Genomic DNA, 17384 nt, shown 5'->3' on the forward strand with positions numbered 1-17384 from the left:
ACAAGGACAGCCAGTGGGTCTGATACCAGTGATGAGCTCGCTGTACAATGTGTACATGGGGATCCTGCCATCTTCCATGCGGCTCACATGGCCAAGCCATCTCAGGCGCCGCTGGCTTAGTAGGGTGTATATGCTGGGGATGTTGGCCGCCTCGAGGACTTCAGTGTTGGAGATACGGTCCTGCCACCTGTTAGCTTATATTACATGTATCATCAGTATCAAACTTTTAGCATGCTTTATTAGTTTTTGAAATCACATTACACCATGAAATTTTAATGCATATCACTAATGTTTGGAGTGATCCAATAGATGAAAGAATCAAGACATCATGTGTCCTGGTGTATTTTTAACAGTAACATTAAGGACATAAATGCCACTTTTTTTGTAAACCGGAAGCAGCATGGCATTAAGCTGAAGACTAAAATCAAACTCTGTCAGGCCATAGTCCTTACCACCCTGCTGTATGGCGCAGAATCCTGGGTCTCCTATAGACGCCACAGCAAAGCTCTGGGATGCTTCCACCAAAGACACCTGAGGTTCATCATGAGAATTCCATGGCAGGGCAAAATCACAAAACAACGAGGTCCTCCATCATGCTGGGCTCAACAGCATGGAGACCACCCCCTAGAAAATTCAAATTAAATGAGCATGCCATGTCTCCCGCCTAGATGATTACAGAATCCCCAAACAGATCTTCCATGGGGAACTGTCTCAGAGCAACCATCAAGATGGTCAGTACAAACGATATAAGGGCACCCTAAAAAAGCAGCCTTACAAACTCCTGCATTGCAGACCACCTCTCTTGGGGAAACACTGCAGCTGACCACCCCACATGGAAACAAGCACTGAAATTTGGTGCAGCATGTTTCGAGGACCATTTACACCAAACTCAGCATCCGACGTGCCCAGAGGAAGGCCAGAGGTGGCACAGCCGCAGAAGGTCCCTCAAGCACCAACGACAATATGAACTGCCAGTTCCATGGACGTCCATGCCAATCCCGCATTGGATTTCTCAGTCATGAGAGGACCCACAGAAGATGAAGAAATTATTTACAGCTTGGACAAACTTGAAAAACGAGGAGTCTACCACAGATGGAAATAAGATAGCACATTTTTTGGTAAACTGACCATGCAGTCATAAAGAACCCACATTAATGCAACAATCTTTGAAACTGAAAAAATGTTAATTGCACTGAGCACTTTCATTGTTCAACATAAAGCTGCACAACTGAACTCGTCATAGCTGACCTGATGGGTGATCAATATACAGCCGATGCCTGAACTTTTGCCAGTTAATCAGCAGTTTGAGAGACCAACCTCCTAGTTCACAGCTGACGCATTGTTAGTTTTTAAAATTTACTAGGATTAATATAAAATAACTGAGATAAATTTAAAATAAAACATGTTGATTTCATCCAGCCCATTAACAGTTACATTACAATCAAAATGAATTTCTCAGGCCATTTTCCTAGTTTATTATTTCAGGAAGATACAGTACATAAGACATTACATGACAACATTCAATATTTTTACTCAGCCTTCTAAAATATTTAGTTTTAAAAAATTAGCCGATAAATACATAAAAGAAACAAGTTAAAATGATTTTAAACCACTGTATCAAGTTACACAGAATAAATTTTGATTACCTACTCATATCAGTTCATACCATAAAGTTTGCTAGGCCAAAACAAAAGATGCTGAACCTTACAAGCTGAGGTGTCAGAGCTACAGCTCACTAGCACTTACTACAGGAGACTTCAATTTCTCCACATTAATTCAGTTCAACTCAAACACTTGATTCATAAAACATCAAAGTAACTACTGAAGCATTTGAAAAACACAAGTAAACACATAAACAGGGGTCAGCTCATCTGAGAGTTCGTAAAATGTCACATGTTTAAAAAGTTTGCCATTCCATGAAACATGGAACCTGAATATTACAAATACCATGAGCTCAACTTTGTGCAGATTGGAAAAGCAACACAACTTGTATTTATCTGCTACCCTGTTTCAACAGCTCCGTGACCTAAAACCCTGCATTGCTTTAAAGACTAAGTGACAAGGCTGAAATTGTGAATGAGCTTTTTGTTTGAAAATAAAACATTGCCTACATAAGATTTTTTGAAATTTTGGATGTAACTTGATTTTCAACTGAACTATCCTCATGGAGATGAAGTAGTTCAGCGCGGGAGGTAGAGGGAAAAGTGCATATTGCCGACCTGCTGCGGAGCTCCATCAATAGTTATGGAGAATCTGGGAGGTGTTGTGGATGCAAATTGGGAATGCATAAGGAATAGAAGAAATCAGAAACTTTACAGGATAGATTTTATATGCGAGAAAGATTTTTTTAAAGTTGCACAACTTTTATTTACCAGAAGAGGTCAGCAAGGCAGTATTTCCAAACTCGGTGGACCAAAGAACCGTCTGGCATGATCTGTAGCTACAATAACCACTGGTCAAGTTCCCATTCTCAGTCAGGACATTGAGGGAAACTGCAGCACACAATTTGCACCACAGTCCTCGAAGCTGTTGGTTACAGGGCAACATTTGCAGGAACTTCACAGCAGAGTTGCCAATCTCACAAAGCAAGCAACATATCACTGCACTTTAAGGGCAGGCTGAGATCAATCTTCCCATCTTTGCTGTGCACTCAATACCCAGCACTTGCCCCAATCTGATGTCGCTGAGGTGCCGACTGGTTGACTTTACCACTTCAATTAAAACATTCAGATAACTGCATGACTGTCGACGCCATACTGGGCTTAATCCACAAGCTTTCAACAAATACAGAAAACATAAATTTATAAACAGCTCCAGTGTATGAAATACATCATGTGAATTTCATTACTTTTGGCTGTTGATACATACTGAAGTCGATGAGCTCAGACTCAAGTACAGTTCCTTTTAAAATAACAGCTTTATTAACTACAGTAGTTTTTTGTGCAGGAAAAAACATAATCCTTTTAAAGCCACCTAAATGGATGAATTGGAAAAAATAAAAATGTTTCCTGAACGGTAATCACTTCTATTTAGTCTCACTCTGCTGTCGTAAAAAATAATTTTGTGTTGTACATTGTGACTGATGAGTGTAGTCTGCCCCTTGTCCTTCTTATTAGGATTAGGGTGGAACTCCAAAGCATTGTTGCATGGAATAGGCCATTAAGTACACGATCTTTCCGAGACCCATGTGATGAATTCACAATTGCTTTGAAAGCTATTCTGTGGTAAACAGAGGTGAGAGAATTTGTATGGACAACTTGACATTGAGTTAATGTGTGAATTGATACAACTGACATGTACAAATACAGTGCACTTAATCTACAAATAAACCAAAACAAAAGAAAAACTTCCTGTAAAGCTGAAGGTCAAAACCATTACTAAATATAAACTGTAACACTAACTGTAGCACTGGTTAATCTTCAGTACAAATTACTACACAGAGATATGTATATTAGCAGCTTTAACACATTGTAATTAGTCCATGCCTGTCACGTTCCAGGGCTCACAGCTTGTTAGGCAAAATAAGACTGTTTGCTGACAACACAATCACTAGGTGGTGCAGTACGAACACATGCGCAAATGTAGCCTCTTCCACTGAAATCACACTATCTGTGATGTTCAGGCAGCTGCCAGCATTAAAGATGGCGTTGCTCAATTTATCACAGCAAAACAACTTCCCAGTTCGCATTCTCTGCTCCACCAACTCAGGCCTACTGTCCAGTCATCCCATCCCTGATTCAGCATTTGCTGAAACACTGGAGGCACAGCCTTCAGTCATCTTACCTCCCCAAATCCTTCCTAAACCTATCTGCCCAGCTACAGGTTTTCCAAAAAGCCTCCATCTTTGACTGTCCCTTCGATCAACTTGCGAATCTCCCACCTCCCCACCATGTGAAGTGCTTGGTGATGCTATACTATATTTTAAGAAGTGCTTTAATGGCACAAGTTTAGTAGTTATGAGATTAAATACCAATAATATTCTCCCCTTAAGTTCTTTACAATGTTACTTCTTTCACATTTCAAAACACATTATCCTCATTGCATGTAAAGTAGAAAATCACAATTTTTTTGTTCCTTTCCAAGTCTTTCTTCATTACTGTACTTTCCTGCCCAAAGGGCCCAGAGTAGGTTCATTCTCTCCTACTCCAAACTTCCTTTCTTTCCATACTGTTGACGAGACTTTTGGGTTGGGTGCCAATTGAGCACAATTTTGGCGGTGCATGTTTGGTGCTCGTTCCAATTGCAGCAGCTGTGAGGCCTGAACCACTTTCAGATTTGGGCCTAGTTAACATTTTTCTGACAGGCTGCAAGTAGCAAATAATCACTCTGCTGCAGCTCGCTGCTCTGTTGAGGAGCAAAATCGTTCGGCTATTGCACACAGCAGGCCAGTAGTTAACCCCTGTTGGACAGGGAACCAGATGCTGGGGAGTGGGCTCCAACGGAACAGAAGATTTTTGTGGGGCCCAGAGGAGAAGTACTATTCCCCCAAAAAAGTAAGCTTATCTTATAGGATAGGCCAGAAGTTGTCCCTTTGAGGACAGCTGGTTAGGCCTCTCAAAATTACCACAGATGTGCAATCTGAATTTCCATCGTTAAATAGCCTTCCTCCTGTATGTTGTGGGTGGAAGTGCTGGGCATCCACTTAAAGGCTTGCTGGAAAGTTAATGCAGGCGGGCAAATTGGAACACAACTGCTCCACCCAATTTTCAGCTGCCGGTCGTCTGCTTTTCTGGCGAAATACAGGTGGTCGGCAGATGCAAGTCTCCCCCACCATCTCATTGTTGCTCCTGCCTCAGATGCTTCAACGGAAACCATGAGCTCATAAGACTTGAATTTATGGATATGAGACCATGTTCTACCAGACTTCATCAGCATGAATTGATAAAGCAATACAAGGGTCCACTAAGTCACCGACTGGACTGGGTTTTACAAGTACCCAAAGCTGTAAGTGTACTCTTCAGAACTACACCTTACAAAGTCACACTTCACCTCTCCAGCATCATTCACAAAGCACACCAGAAATGTCATGTGAGCTGACCATCACATAAATCTTCAATGCATTTTATGTTTTCTAATTTACCTATATAAAAGCATATTAAACATTTCCTCATGAACTACATCAAGTATTATTTTCAACAGTCAAGCACAGTGATACCACAGCACTAACTATACAATGACAATGTGTGTTTCGGCTAGAACATTTTGAGACTCACTTTGTCCCAGCTGTACCATCAACAGCAATTGGTTGAACCACATTATGCAGTTCCAAATTGTACCAATTGATAAACAAAAAAAAAGCCAGGGACAAAAAGACACAAATGCTGAATCACATTTACTGGTTTTTAATGAAGGGCACCCACAAAAACTTAATTGGAAAAGGGATATATGTTTAAGCCAAATCAGGTGTTATTGCTAACCTTCCTGTACTAATTAGCTAGGTGTGTGCTACCAAAATCGAAGAATATTGGGCGTATACAGACTATAAGACAAAGACCAGTGGAAACCCAGGCTCAATGGCAGATAAAGAATACATCAGATGAATAGGCAGAAGAGACGTGAATACATCTAAAGTAGCAGTAACTTTACGTCCTTGGTGTTTAGTGTATTCATGTACTCAACAGCAAGAGCTAAAATGCATATAGAGTATGCATCATAGCACTATTACAGTACTCGTCATTTACAATCCATGTATATTAAATACACATACCATATTTTGTAAACCCCTTCCACTGAATTGAAGGAAAGGTGGATTAATCTGTTAATAGCTTATACTCTGAAGTAAAGTTAAACAAAATACTCGCTATATGTGTTGAGTTACAAAGGATCAAAAGGGTCAGTCAGTCTGTCTGTCATAGTAATAAGACATTATGTTAAAGACTTGTCAGTAGTAAAGTACCTTGTGTAACATTTACTGATTGAAAATATTTTCAAGATTGTTGCTCCCACAAAACAACTGATGGTTTGTAGGCAAAAGAAGTTACAATATTACCATCTTGGATGTTAACTTCTCTTCTACCCATCTTCAAGTCTGGATGTGCCTAATGTTCTGTCAGTTCTCTTCAGACAACGTGTTCTAAACAATTCATAAAATGCTGCCACAAAATGTGGAAGAGGTACAACTTGACCTGATTTCTGCCAATTATACAAACCCTACATGCCAAGTGTTCATGGCTTGAAGCCATTTTCTGAACTGTTAGGATACTCAATTTAGTTAGTAATTATAAATATTATAGGTAAAAAAAGTTCAGTGCCAAACTTTTCAAAGCAATGTTTTCTTCTTAACCATTTCTTAGAGTATTTTACTCATACCTCCTTATTGTTGAGTGGGTAAGCGCACTATACAATACTGAGCCCCACATGCCATCACTGGTCCATGTGGAGTAAGCTGGGGTGGCAGTGAGAGGAGCTGCACTGGGCCCCAGTCTGCTTTGACTATAGAGGAGAAAAATATTTAGAAATATTGGCCAAGACTGTTGAACACTGTCCAACAATTCTGTCATTGCGCGTATATGGGCATAGGTAAGAATAGAATGGGGTTTCACTGTGACATCCCCTTACTGTTGACCATCACTATCCAGGTACACTTGGAGAACAGTTACATGGACAAAGTAACAGTAACAGACCAGTGCTGTCAACAGATTTGGACGTTGGCACAAGTCTTGACCTCAAAGAAAGTAGGGGGTGAGGATAGACATTATAGGAAAAATTAAAGAAGAAAAATAATGTCTGCCAGGTGGCAAATAGAAGAAAGACATGCATTGATATAGCACCTTTCAGAAAATGTGGAACATCCCAAAGCATTTTACAGACAATGAAATGCAGTCACTGTTGTAATGTAGAAAACACTGTAGCCAATTTGCACACAGCAAGCTCCCACAAATGTCATAATGACCAGGTAATCTGTTTTTTTGTTGATGATGGTTGAGGGATAAACATTGGCCAGGACACAGGGAATAACTTCCCTGCTCTTCAAATTAGTGCAAAAAAATCTTATGTCCACCTGAGAGAGATCAGTTTAACATCTCATCAAAAAGATGGCACTGTTGACAGTGCAGCACACCCTCAGTACTGCACTAGAGTGCCAGCCTAGATTTTTGTGCTCAAGTCTGAGAGGTGGGACTTGAATCCACAACCTTCTAATTTAAAGGCAAGAGTACTACCCACTGAGCCATGGCAGACACCATATAGGAGAGAAATGAGTCATAAAAATAAGCTAGTTCTATAGTTCTATGGTGGGCAGCCACAAAGGTGGGGCTAAAGTGTGGCGAGTCGAAGAGACTTAGCAATTGGCTGGAAAAAAGACAGAAGCGCAAGGGGAGAGCCAACTGTATAACAGCCCCGACAAACAATTTCTTCTGCAGCACCTGTGGAAGAGTCTGTCACTCTAATATTGGCCCTTATAACCACTCCAGGCGCTGCTCCACAAACCACTGACCACCCCCAGGCGCTCACCCATTGTTTCTCGAGACAAGGAGGCCAAAGAAGAAGAAGATGATATAGGAGAAAAAGAACTAAAATATAACTTGTTATATCTTGCCGATATGCAAGAAAGTAATCTAGTGAATGAGGCTTTCTGAAGCTCAAGTACATTTCAGGTGCTTTTCACTTATGATTGTGTGACATTGGTATTCACTGCATGACTGTCAAGGTCTGAATGTGGCACAGTTTAATTCCACATCAGAATTTCTTTAGCTCTCTTTTCCCTCCACAAGCACTCTATCTTTTATGAAAACTGCTTTTGGCCCCATTTCAAACACATCCTTGGTGCTGTGGCAGCCTCACAGTGTGTTAATCAGAATCCAGTCATCTGATGAGCACTGAAGACACCGAAGTTTGCTCAGATTTATCTCATTTGTGATTAGCAGGACTCAGGAGGAAACAACACATAACTACAGCAACAACGTGCATTTATAAAGTGCCTTTAACATAGTAAAACATCCAAGATGCTTCACAGAAATATAATTAGACAATTCCAGGGAAGCCATTGCAGGAGATTCTCTGGTAATGACTAAAGATGTAAGAGTGGAACCAGGTGAGGCCAGTCCCATTCAGCTGGACAGCAGAAGAACAAAGGAGAGGTGTTGGAGGAGGAGGATTGTATGGTTAACCGTGTCAAAGGCTGCAGACAAGTGGAGAAGGATGACGGAGGAGGGGTAGTGCACCACAGTCACAGAGGATGTCATGTTATTTTGATGAGGGCTGTTTCAGCGCTATGGCAGAAACAGAAATCTGATTGAAGAGTGTTAAACATGGAGCTGAGGGAAGATGGTAGGCACATGTTTGGAAGTTTGGAGAGGAATGGGAGGTTGTTCAGAACTAGGTTCTTAATTCCACTATTCTGTAGAGCAGCACTATTTTAAACCATCAGTAAGAATCTTATAAGAATAACAAAATCACTTTATAAAGTAACTACAACAAAATCATTTCACCTCAAGGTTCAGCTGACAAAAACAATGATACCTCAAACTCAATTATTGTATTTTCTGCTAGGACACGCTCCCTTCATGGTAATTAATTGAATGTAAAGCGCTTTGAAACGTCATGGTCACCCACTCTACCCAGTGCTGTTTTCTGATATTTCCTGATACCCTGTTTTGAATTGTGTGGGGTATTATTCAGTCTTCAGCATCACTTCTGTACTAATATAGCGACCATATTATTAGGAAATTATTACAGTACATAAAAGAACACAAGTAATGACTGTAATTTAACCACAGTCTAAAAGACACCCATGATCCACACAACACTTCCTCTCAAGGCTGACGCTTCCAACTGAACCTCAAGAGTAAATCTGTTTAACTGTTTTTCATTAACCCGTATATATTGCCTAACCTCATCAGTATTCAGAGAGGTACATATGTCATCCCATAGTCAGGTGTTTTTCAATGCAGAGTGAAATTTGTCTCAAGTACCCCTGTATATGAAAACTCTCTAGTGTCCCCTTCATGATAATTCCAATATTATGCTGATTGATAGCTGAACCTACATTTGAGATTGGCAGATGCATTTATACTTCACTATGTCCCTCATGATGTAATCTTGCCAATACACAAAATACTAAAAAGTTTGGATAGATCTCAGAATTTGTGTCAAGATCAGACTAGGATACTAATGGTCACATGTGGGAGGATGCTGTTAATAGGTGGATGGGGAAAGTACAGTTTAAAAAAAAAATCTGCCTCAATCTCGAGAATAATTAACTTTATTGCTAAGTCAAATAGTTTCAGTTATTGTATCCTAGTGGGTACCAGAAATCAGAAGCTAGCAATCTGGCCCCGAACACATGGTAGAAAACATCTTTTCCAGTACCTTTAAACACCTAAAACAGCCACTGCACACCAACTGCCACTGCTTGAACTAAGGAAAACAGTCTTCTATGCATTTCCAAAAAGCTTTTAAGCTGGCCCAGTTAAATACCCTTGTATAGAATATTACCTATAAATACAACTATCTAAGCACATTAATATTACTCCTCCCTTTAACAAGCCCAACTTATCAAAATGAATATCCACCAATCGTACTGCAGAGGCATTTTAAATACAATTCTGCTTTTAAGTGCACTTTGTAGCTCTCATTTACAAGAAGTAGGGTTAATGATGAGGGCCACAATTATGTTATATATATATATATAATAAACAGCCCTGTTTCTTATTTTAACCCTTGGATGTCTGACAATTGTTTAAAGACTAACAGCCTGAAGTGTGATGCTACACTTACAGTATCACATTGTTAAACAAAAGAAAGGGATAGGATTCACACCAGTCAGCTGTAAAATGCAAGTTCAAAATTGGCTAGGTCCGCAACCATCTGAAAACTCTGAAATCTATTATATGGCTGGTAATGTGGACCAATGGGCATATATAATGCCCATCTATCCAGACTTTGCACTATTTTAAGTTGCATCATAAAACCTTTGGAGACAATACAAAGAGGACTATAATTAAGAGAGAAAAAGCGTAGTTAGTGTTGACGTCAACTGAAAAAACACAATAATGGAAAAGGGCCTGGTCTAGGAAGGGTTAACAACAGAGTCACTATTATTTCACCATGACCGTTTAGATCACCGTCATCATTTTTGATTTAAACACTCAATTCACACCGTTTCAAATAAGAGACCACAGAGCTTACACCTGTGGGATAACCCCTTTCTCACTGTAAAGATGAAATGCCCCATTAAAACAAATCTGCAGTTTAGCCCTAACTGAGTTTATCGCATGTGCACCATCTCTTCTAGAAAAGGAGTCTTCATGCAGCCAGTGCATAGCTGGTCCATCCAAAGTGGAGCTTCATGTTGCAAAGGAGTCCGCCTGGGATAGAAGGTGTAGGTGGTGTCATAGTTTAGCAGACAGCTGATGGACGACATGTAGATGTCAGAGAATCTGCATAGCCTTCGTGAAAAATAGGTGGGGTTGTGATATGTCCTGAAGATGCTCCCAAACTGTGGGTTGAATAAGTTCTTTGTCAGAGACCTAAAATAAGATTTAAAAAAAAACTTGCATCAGCCTCTCAAGTTATTATATTCCTTTTGTTGCAGCCTCATTCCCAACAACCTTCCACTATCATTTTAAAAAATAAGCAAAAACCATTATTGCTTAGGAAGGAGGCCTTTAGGCATCTACCTCAATTCTGTCGATGATATCCACTAGGTACAACCCACAATTTATTAATTTAATTTGACACTGGAACTCTTCAATATATGGATTTATCAGTTTTAACACACGATTATTACATCACTTTATAGGGATATAATTCCTTAATATGAGGGAATGCCATTTGCTCTGTAATTAACACACCAATAGCGAAATTCCAGGGGTATGGCTTCATGAAGTGCAATTTACCATTAATTACAGAGTAAAATAGTCATTCTCTGATTTCAAGTGGCATTTCATTCTTCAGGGGTCACTTTACACATTAAGGGACTATCTAAATCCTCATGTTGCAGATGGAATGCAATCTGCCAAAATAAGAACCTGCAGTCTTTCAGTGATGATGCCAGGGTGTTTACATTGCTCACCCTGGACAATGTCTCACATTCAGCTCTGTTTGTCAGACAGTTTACAGCACTGACTGGCTCCATAATGACAGCACTAAATGCAACAAAGTGGTTCAGTTATCTCACTCTCCGGCTCCAACGTAAAAGCAGCTTCAACGTCCTTGAAACACAATTTCTTTTGTCGAAGTTTTGGTTATATTTTCTACATTTGCTACAATAAATAACAGAAGCAAGGAACAAAAGAAATTTAATTTACATAGCACTGTTCAGGACCTCAGGAAGTCCCAAAGCATTTTGCAGCCAATTTATGAAGTCTAGTCACTGTTCGTTCTAAAGTGGGGAAACATGGCAGTCATTTTGTGCACAGCAAAACACCACAAACATCATTTAGAAAAACGGCTAGAATGATTGAAGGATAAATGTTAGTCAGGACACTGGGAGAACTCCCCTGCTCTTTAGCACGTAGGGCCAAAGGATCTTTTACATCCACCTGAGAGGGCAGATGGGGCCTTGGTTTAACAACTCATTCGGGAAATGGCATCTCCAATAGTGCATGTGAAAGATGCAATTTATTTGGGCCTCATGAGTTCGACTTATCCAAACAATGCTGATGCACTACATATGGAGAAATGTGGAAGGGCAACCGATGAAAATAATGGAAACAAAAGTTTGCTGGGTACCTACCACAGGACTGGAGGTGGATTAGTCTTGCAGCTCAACACAGTCATAATATGGTACAGTACGTGGAATACTCAGATTGCTTTTGAAATTAAACATTCTGGTATGTTTTCTTTTTTTAGGAAGAAACCTGTTTATACTATAGAAATTGATTTTATTAAAGCAGAATGAATAGTGGATGTTACAACTGAGGCGGCAGGAGCGCACTGTCTTTTCTAGTTCCACTTCTCCACAGTTTACAATATATATTTAAATGTTTACCCAGTTACTGATGCGGTCAATCACATGTTCTACTCTTTATCCCAGAATAAACTACACAACCAGGTTTCTTTAATAAACAACAAAATTATCAGTTTAGTATAAAACAAGACTTATCCAGTAACAAAGCAAAGCATTAACACACAGATTGAAATATGAAAGTTCCCTTTAAAAATCCCCCACACAAAACGCACGCACACACACACTGAAAAAAAATACAGAAATTCTCTCTGCACAGGTCTGTTACAAGAAAAAGACAAATAAAATACTTGGGTCAAATATTTGCTAATTCTTGAAGAAAAAACAGAAGATATGGAAGATATCAGTTGTCCCTTTTGGTCTGGCATCCGGGTACACGTATAGGTGTCACTGGGATCTTTTCAGAAGCAGTTTGTTCTGGAGATGTCGTGAGATAGTCTAGTAGGCTTTCCAGGAGAAATGTGGCATCAGGGACTTCTGCTATCACACTCTGGTTTCGCAGAGTTTTTTCAAAGACAGGAGGAAAGAGGAGCTGATACACTGGACCTCTCAGGGTCTCTTCGAGAGCTGCAGGAAAGATGAGCTGTGGAGTTTATTCCTTGGCAGGTTGATCTTCAACAGCTTTTCAAACACTGTCCACACCACAACTGAACCAAAACAACATCTCAGAAGTGAAGCCAAACAGCAAGTCAGAACCTCCTGACCCTCATAAACCTTGACATGTCATTTCTCTGTAAACATTTTCCCACAGGTCACCAAGGTTTCTGTTGTTTATTGAGCTTAAAGCGCATTACTTCCAGCAAAGGTTGTTTTCAAACAACATCTCAAGTGTCCTTTCAGTGAACTTTGTAAAAAAAAAATGCATCCATGGAATCCTTTTAGTTTTAAAACACAAGTCCTAAAAAATTTTAACAAAAAATAGAAGCACTTTCGAAACAATGGATTCTAAATATTTAGTTATGAGTTTTCCACTCTAATAAACTGTGTAACACCTTAATCCTGTAGCATGGTAGTAAAAGACATAGTTAGGGACTCATTGTAGCATGGACTCATTAACCTACACCATGAAAGTTCCTCACCATTATGGTGGGGTAGCTACATTCCACATTAATGTGGTGAATAAACTGGCAACATTGACATTTAAAAAGACTGTATTAGAGTATCAGGCTGAAAATAGCTCTAGGAACATAGGAAATAGGAGCAGTAGGTGGCCATTCAGCCCCTCGAGTCTGTTCTGCCATTCAATTAAATCATGGCTGATCTCCTACCTTAACACCATTTACCCGCACGATCCCCAAATCCCTTGATTCTATCTAGAAATCTAATCTGTCTTGAACAAACTCAATGACTGAGCCTCCACAGCTCTCTGAGGTAGAGAATTCCACAGATTTACCACCCTCTGAGATAATAAATTCCTCCTCATCTCAGTCCTAAAACGCCTACCTCTTATTCTAAGACAGTGTCCCATGGTTCTGGACTCCCTAGTCAGGGGAAACCTCCTTCCTGCATCAACATTGGTCGAGCCCTGTAAGAATTTTGTATGTTTCAATGAGATCACCTCTCATTCTTCTAAACTCTACAGTATACAGACCCAGTCTCCTCAATCTCTCCTCCTAGGACAATCCCATCATCCCAGGAATCAGTCTGGTGAACCTTTGTTGCACTCCCTCTATGGAAAGTATATCCTTCCTTAGGTAAGGAGACCAAAGCTGTACACAATACTCCAGGTGTGGTCTCACTAAGGCTCTATACAATTGCAGCTCTGCCATCAAGATAACTGCAGAGGGCACTACTGAACCTCTGTTCTCAGAGTTGAGTGACTGGATGGTCTTTCTTCTGCACTGAAGTACAACACCATTGTTTAAAAAAAAGCTAGGAGAAAAATGATCTGTAACATTTAGTACTTTTACAACCAATCTGCTGGCATATCTGCCTAAAAAACAATGGCAAAAACATTCTGACGATTTGATGATAAAATCACATCCCTCAGTCTTAAAGATCAGGGCAGCTAGACTGACAGTCTGTGTTGAGTAAGACGATCATAGCCAGCAGGATGCTACAATTAGCTACAGCTCCTCAAAGTTAGGCAAGGAAATGAGGGAGGAAGGGGGAGGAAAAAAAACAGATTCCTGCCCCTTGAAAATGTTGAAAAACAAATGGAAACTTTAGCAATACAATTATTCGTCACATTCACCAGCTTTTGCCTCCAAAGGCCTCCCATTAGCAGCTTCAGACATGCCTTTTGCTTCTGTTCTTGCCTGATGCTATTGCACTAACTTCTGTGCTCCCTCAACATTGTTCTAACGACCTCACCAAGTGCACTGTTTTTTCCTCCTCCCTCTCTTTTAGGCTTCATCTGTCATGCGACCTTTGACACCTTCGGTGTATGTGCCTTCTCATTGCTCCTGGCCTGCACTGTGACTGTTGGGAGAATCTCACCAGCTTGACTGCCCATGTCCAATGTCACAGGAGGTCAGGTTTTATGAAATAAGTAATTTACAAACAAAAACAAAATTATGTCATATAAAACTCTTTTCAAACCACTTAAAAATATAATTGATATATTTTGCATGCTGGTACAAATGTGGGAACATAGGAACTGGAGTAGGCCATTCAGTCCCTCAAGCCTCTTCCACCATTCAGTGAAATCGTGGCTGAAATGTATCCTAACTCCACACACCCACTTTGACTCTAATTTCTTTAACCCCCTTAAATAAAAACAGAAAATGCTGGAAATACTTAACAGTTTAGGCAGTATCTGTGGAGAGAAAAATGGAGTTAGATTTTCAGGTCAATGACCTTTCGTCAGAACTAGAAACATTTAGGGATGTAACAGGTTTTAAGCAAGTAGAGGCAGGGAAAGAAGAGGGGGGCAAAAAACTAATGAATAGGTCTATGACGGGGTAAAAAACAGAAGAGATTAATTGACAAAAGGGATGGGGATGCAAGGCATAAGGAGACTGTAGTGAGGTAAGTAAAGAAACAATAGAAGGATTGAGAAGAGTTTTAATACCAGTAGCAGAATCACTGCCAACTGCTGTTAGCCGAAAAAATGGGGAAAGAGGTTACAATCTGAAATTATTAAAGGTTTCCAGGATCGCAGTATTTTGCATTTGTATTAGCCCCTAATATCCTTGGCTAGTTAAAATCTATTAATCTCAGATGTGCTAACAATACATTTCTTTTGAAACCCCTTCCATCGTCAATGTATTTTACTCTGGTATTTTACCCCTCGTCCCTTTGTCAGCTGAAGAAGCTGAAGATGAAGCAGAATGTGGCAGAAAGGACTGAAGGCTCTTAGAAGACATGCTTTCAGACATCTTAAAATGTTTATTTTCTAATTACAGGCAAAGTTTCAAACACTGGTGATTTATCGATAAAATCCTTAAAACAATGGATTATACAGGGCTTAGGTCACTGGAATTTTTGATCTGCAGCAAGAAAGAGTGAGATATAAAACTAACATCACATAGCTGAAGCTATAAAGTTAAAAATACTCCCCAATTCTCAGTGGGAAAATGGTCTGATAATAAGTTATACAGACTGGTATGGCCTTGGGCTTGATCCTTGGTCTATGCTCAGTTAATATTAGCCAAGTCAGTAATACTGGGCACTGTAATTGACTTTAGTATCACAAGTTTGGGACTGGTTAACATCAACCAGTTACCCCTGTTGAAAGGGAGATGTATGAACGTCACCACTTCACCCTAGGACTGCAGTAAAGCAGATGAATTTATTTACTGATAAGGAAAGTCTTCAACCTAGTGTGTATTGAGCCCAAAGGAATTAAGAATATCTTGTAAATCTGACAATTCTTAAGAGTATTGGTTTAGTCATTCAGGAATCTTCTGCTTCACCAGTTTAAAATTACTTCTTTAGGTTTTTCACCTTTTCTACCTTCCCCCCCGCCCCCCCCCCCCCCCCCCACCACCACCACTCCATCCCACCCCTGCCCTCCCCAAAATGAAATACGATTCTCTGCCAGATGATCCTCATTTATCGTTACAATGTAACCAATAATGCTTCCCCACGCCCCAACCAGCCCCAATTTCTTCCCACTTACTGGCTTCCCAGTCAGCCCATTAAAGCCTGGCTCGAGTATAAAATTTAAACCTGACGTAGGCCCAACCCGACAACAGCCAACCCGAACCTGACCCGGGCCAAAGTCCTTTAATTTTTTTTAAATGTCCGACCCGACCCCAAATGCTGGACGCAGAATACAGACCTGACCCAAACCCGACACATGTAGTCGGGTTTGGTCGGGTTCGGGTTGGGTAGCCAGGCTTTAGCTCATGCTCCCTTTCCCCATTACTGACGCCCCCGTCTCTCCCTCCTGGCTCTGAAACACATTGAGACCGGGAGCAGGCCTGACACAGCCCATGGTCCCGCTCCCTATTACTGACCCCCCTCTCTCCCTCCCGGCTCTGAGACACATTGAGACCGGGAGCAGGCCTGACACAGCCCATGGTCCCGCTCCCTATTACTGACCCCCCTCTCTCCCTCCCGGCTCTGAGACACATTGAGACCGGGAGCAGGCCTGACACAGCCCATGGTCCCGCTCCCTATTACTGACCCCCCTCTCTCCCTCCCGGCTCTGACACACATTGAGACCAGGAGCAGGCCTGACACAGCCCATGGTCCTGCTCCCTATTACTAACCCAGCGGGTGTGAGACACTGACAGTACCTGCAGCGCCTTTTCCATCCAGAGATGGGGAAGAAGCTGCTGCTGCTGCTCAGTCGGAGCCGGGAATGGATGTTGAAAGGAGGGGTCTGGTGACGGGCGTGGCCTGTAGCTGCATCTGGGCCCATGGTGTGGGGAGGGGGTGTTGTTCTGAGGTAAAGCCTGGCTCAGTTATAAAACTAAAACCCGATCCGGGCCCGACCCAACAGCAGCCAACCCGAGCCCTTTAATTCTTTTAAATGCCTGACTCGACCTGAACCCGACACATGTAGTCAGGTTTGGTCGGGTTCGGGTCAGGTAGCCAGGCTTTACAGCCTATCACAATCAGGCAGGGAACTCGCTGTGAGCGCTAATCATTTTGTGATATAATGTGTCAATAACCCAAAAACCAGCCACACAGAATAGCAGTTTCTTGTTCTGTTGCACTGACGTAGTCTTCTCCTGAATCTGTGCTTATTTTCATGCACAGGTTTGTTAGCACTTTACTGACTAAGCTTTTCCCCTCAACACATCCTCTTTTAGATGACACTGCAAAGTAGTTACTTTCAGAGTTCTTAACGGTTGACTCAGTGTCATTGAATGCACTATTTATACTTGTAGAGCTCCACGTGACTTTTTCTTTGCCTTGTGCAAAACACATCATTTATAGCAAAAATAAAATGATACTTTACATCAATTCTTGTCTCTCCTTTATCCATTCGTTGAGCACTTGCTTGGATTCAGCATCCTGGTATACCTGTGGACACAATATATTGTGATACAGTACAGAAAAGTGAAATAATTCTATGAAATAA

The 17384-nt window shown here is 40.9% G+C and overlaps 1 protein-coding gene across 1 annotated transcript in view; it reads right to left on the bottom strand.

Moving 5' to 3' along the window:
• Positions 1-1465: 1465 nt before the first annotated feature.
• LOC137380166 (5'-nucleotidase domain-containing protein 2-like) overlaps positions 1466-17384 on the bottom strand; it is a 77119-nt gene continuing 61200 nt past the window's right edge. The window contains exons 13-14 of the mRNA XM_068051909.1: positions 17262-17326; positions 1466-10469 (exon numbers count right to left, since the gene is read on the bottom strand). Coding sequence (XP_067908010.1) covers positions 10208-10469; positions 17262-17326 — 327 coding nt within the window. The 3' untranslated portion in view covers positions 1466-10207. The remainder of the gene's footprint in view (positions 10470-17261; positions 17327-17384) is intronic.

This window comes from Heterodontus francisci, chromosome 19, assembly GCF_036365525.1.
Source record: "Heterodontus francisci isolate sHetFra1 chromosome 19, sHetFra1.hap1, whole genome shotgun sequence".
Classification (NCBI taxonomy): Eukaryota; Metazoa; Chordata; class Chondrichthyes; order Heterodontiformes; family Heterodontidae; genus Heterodontus; species Heterodontus francisci.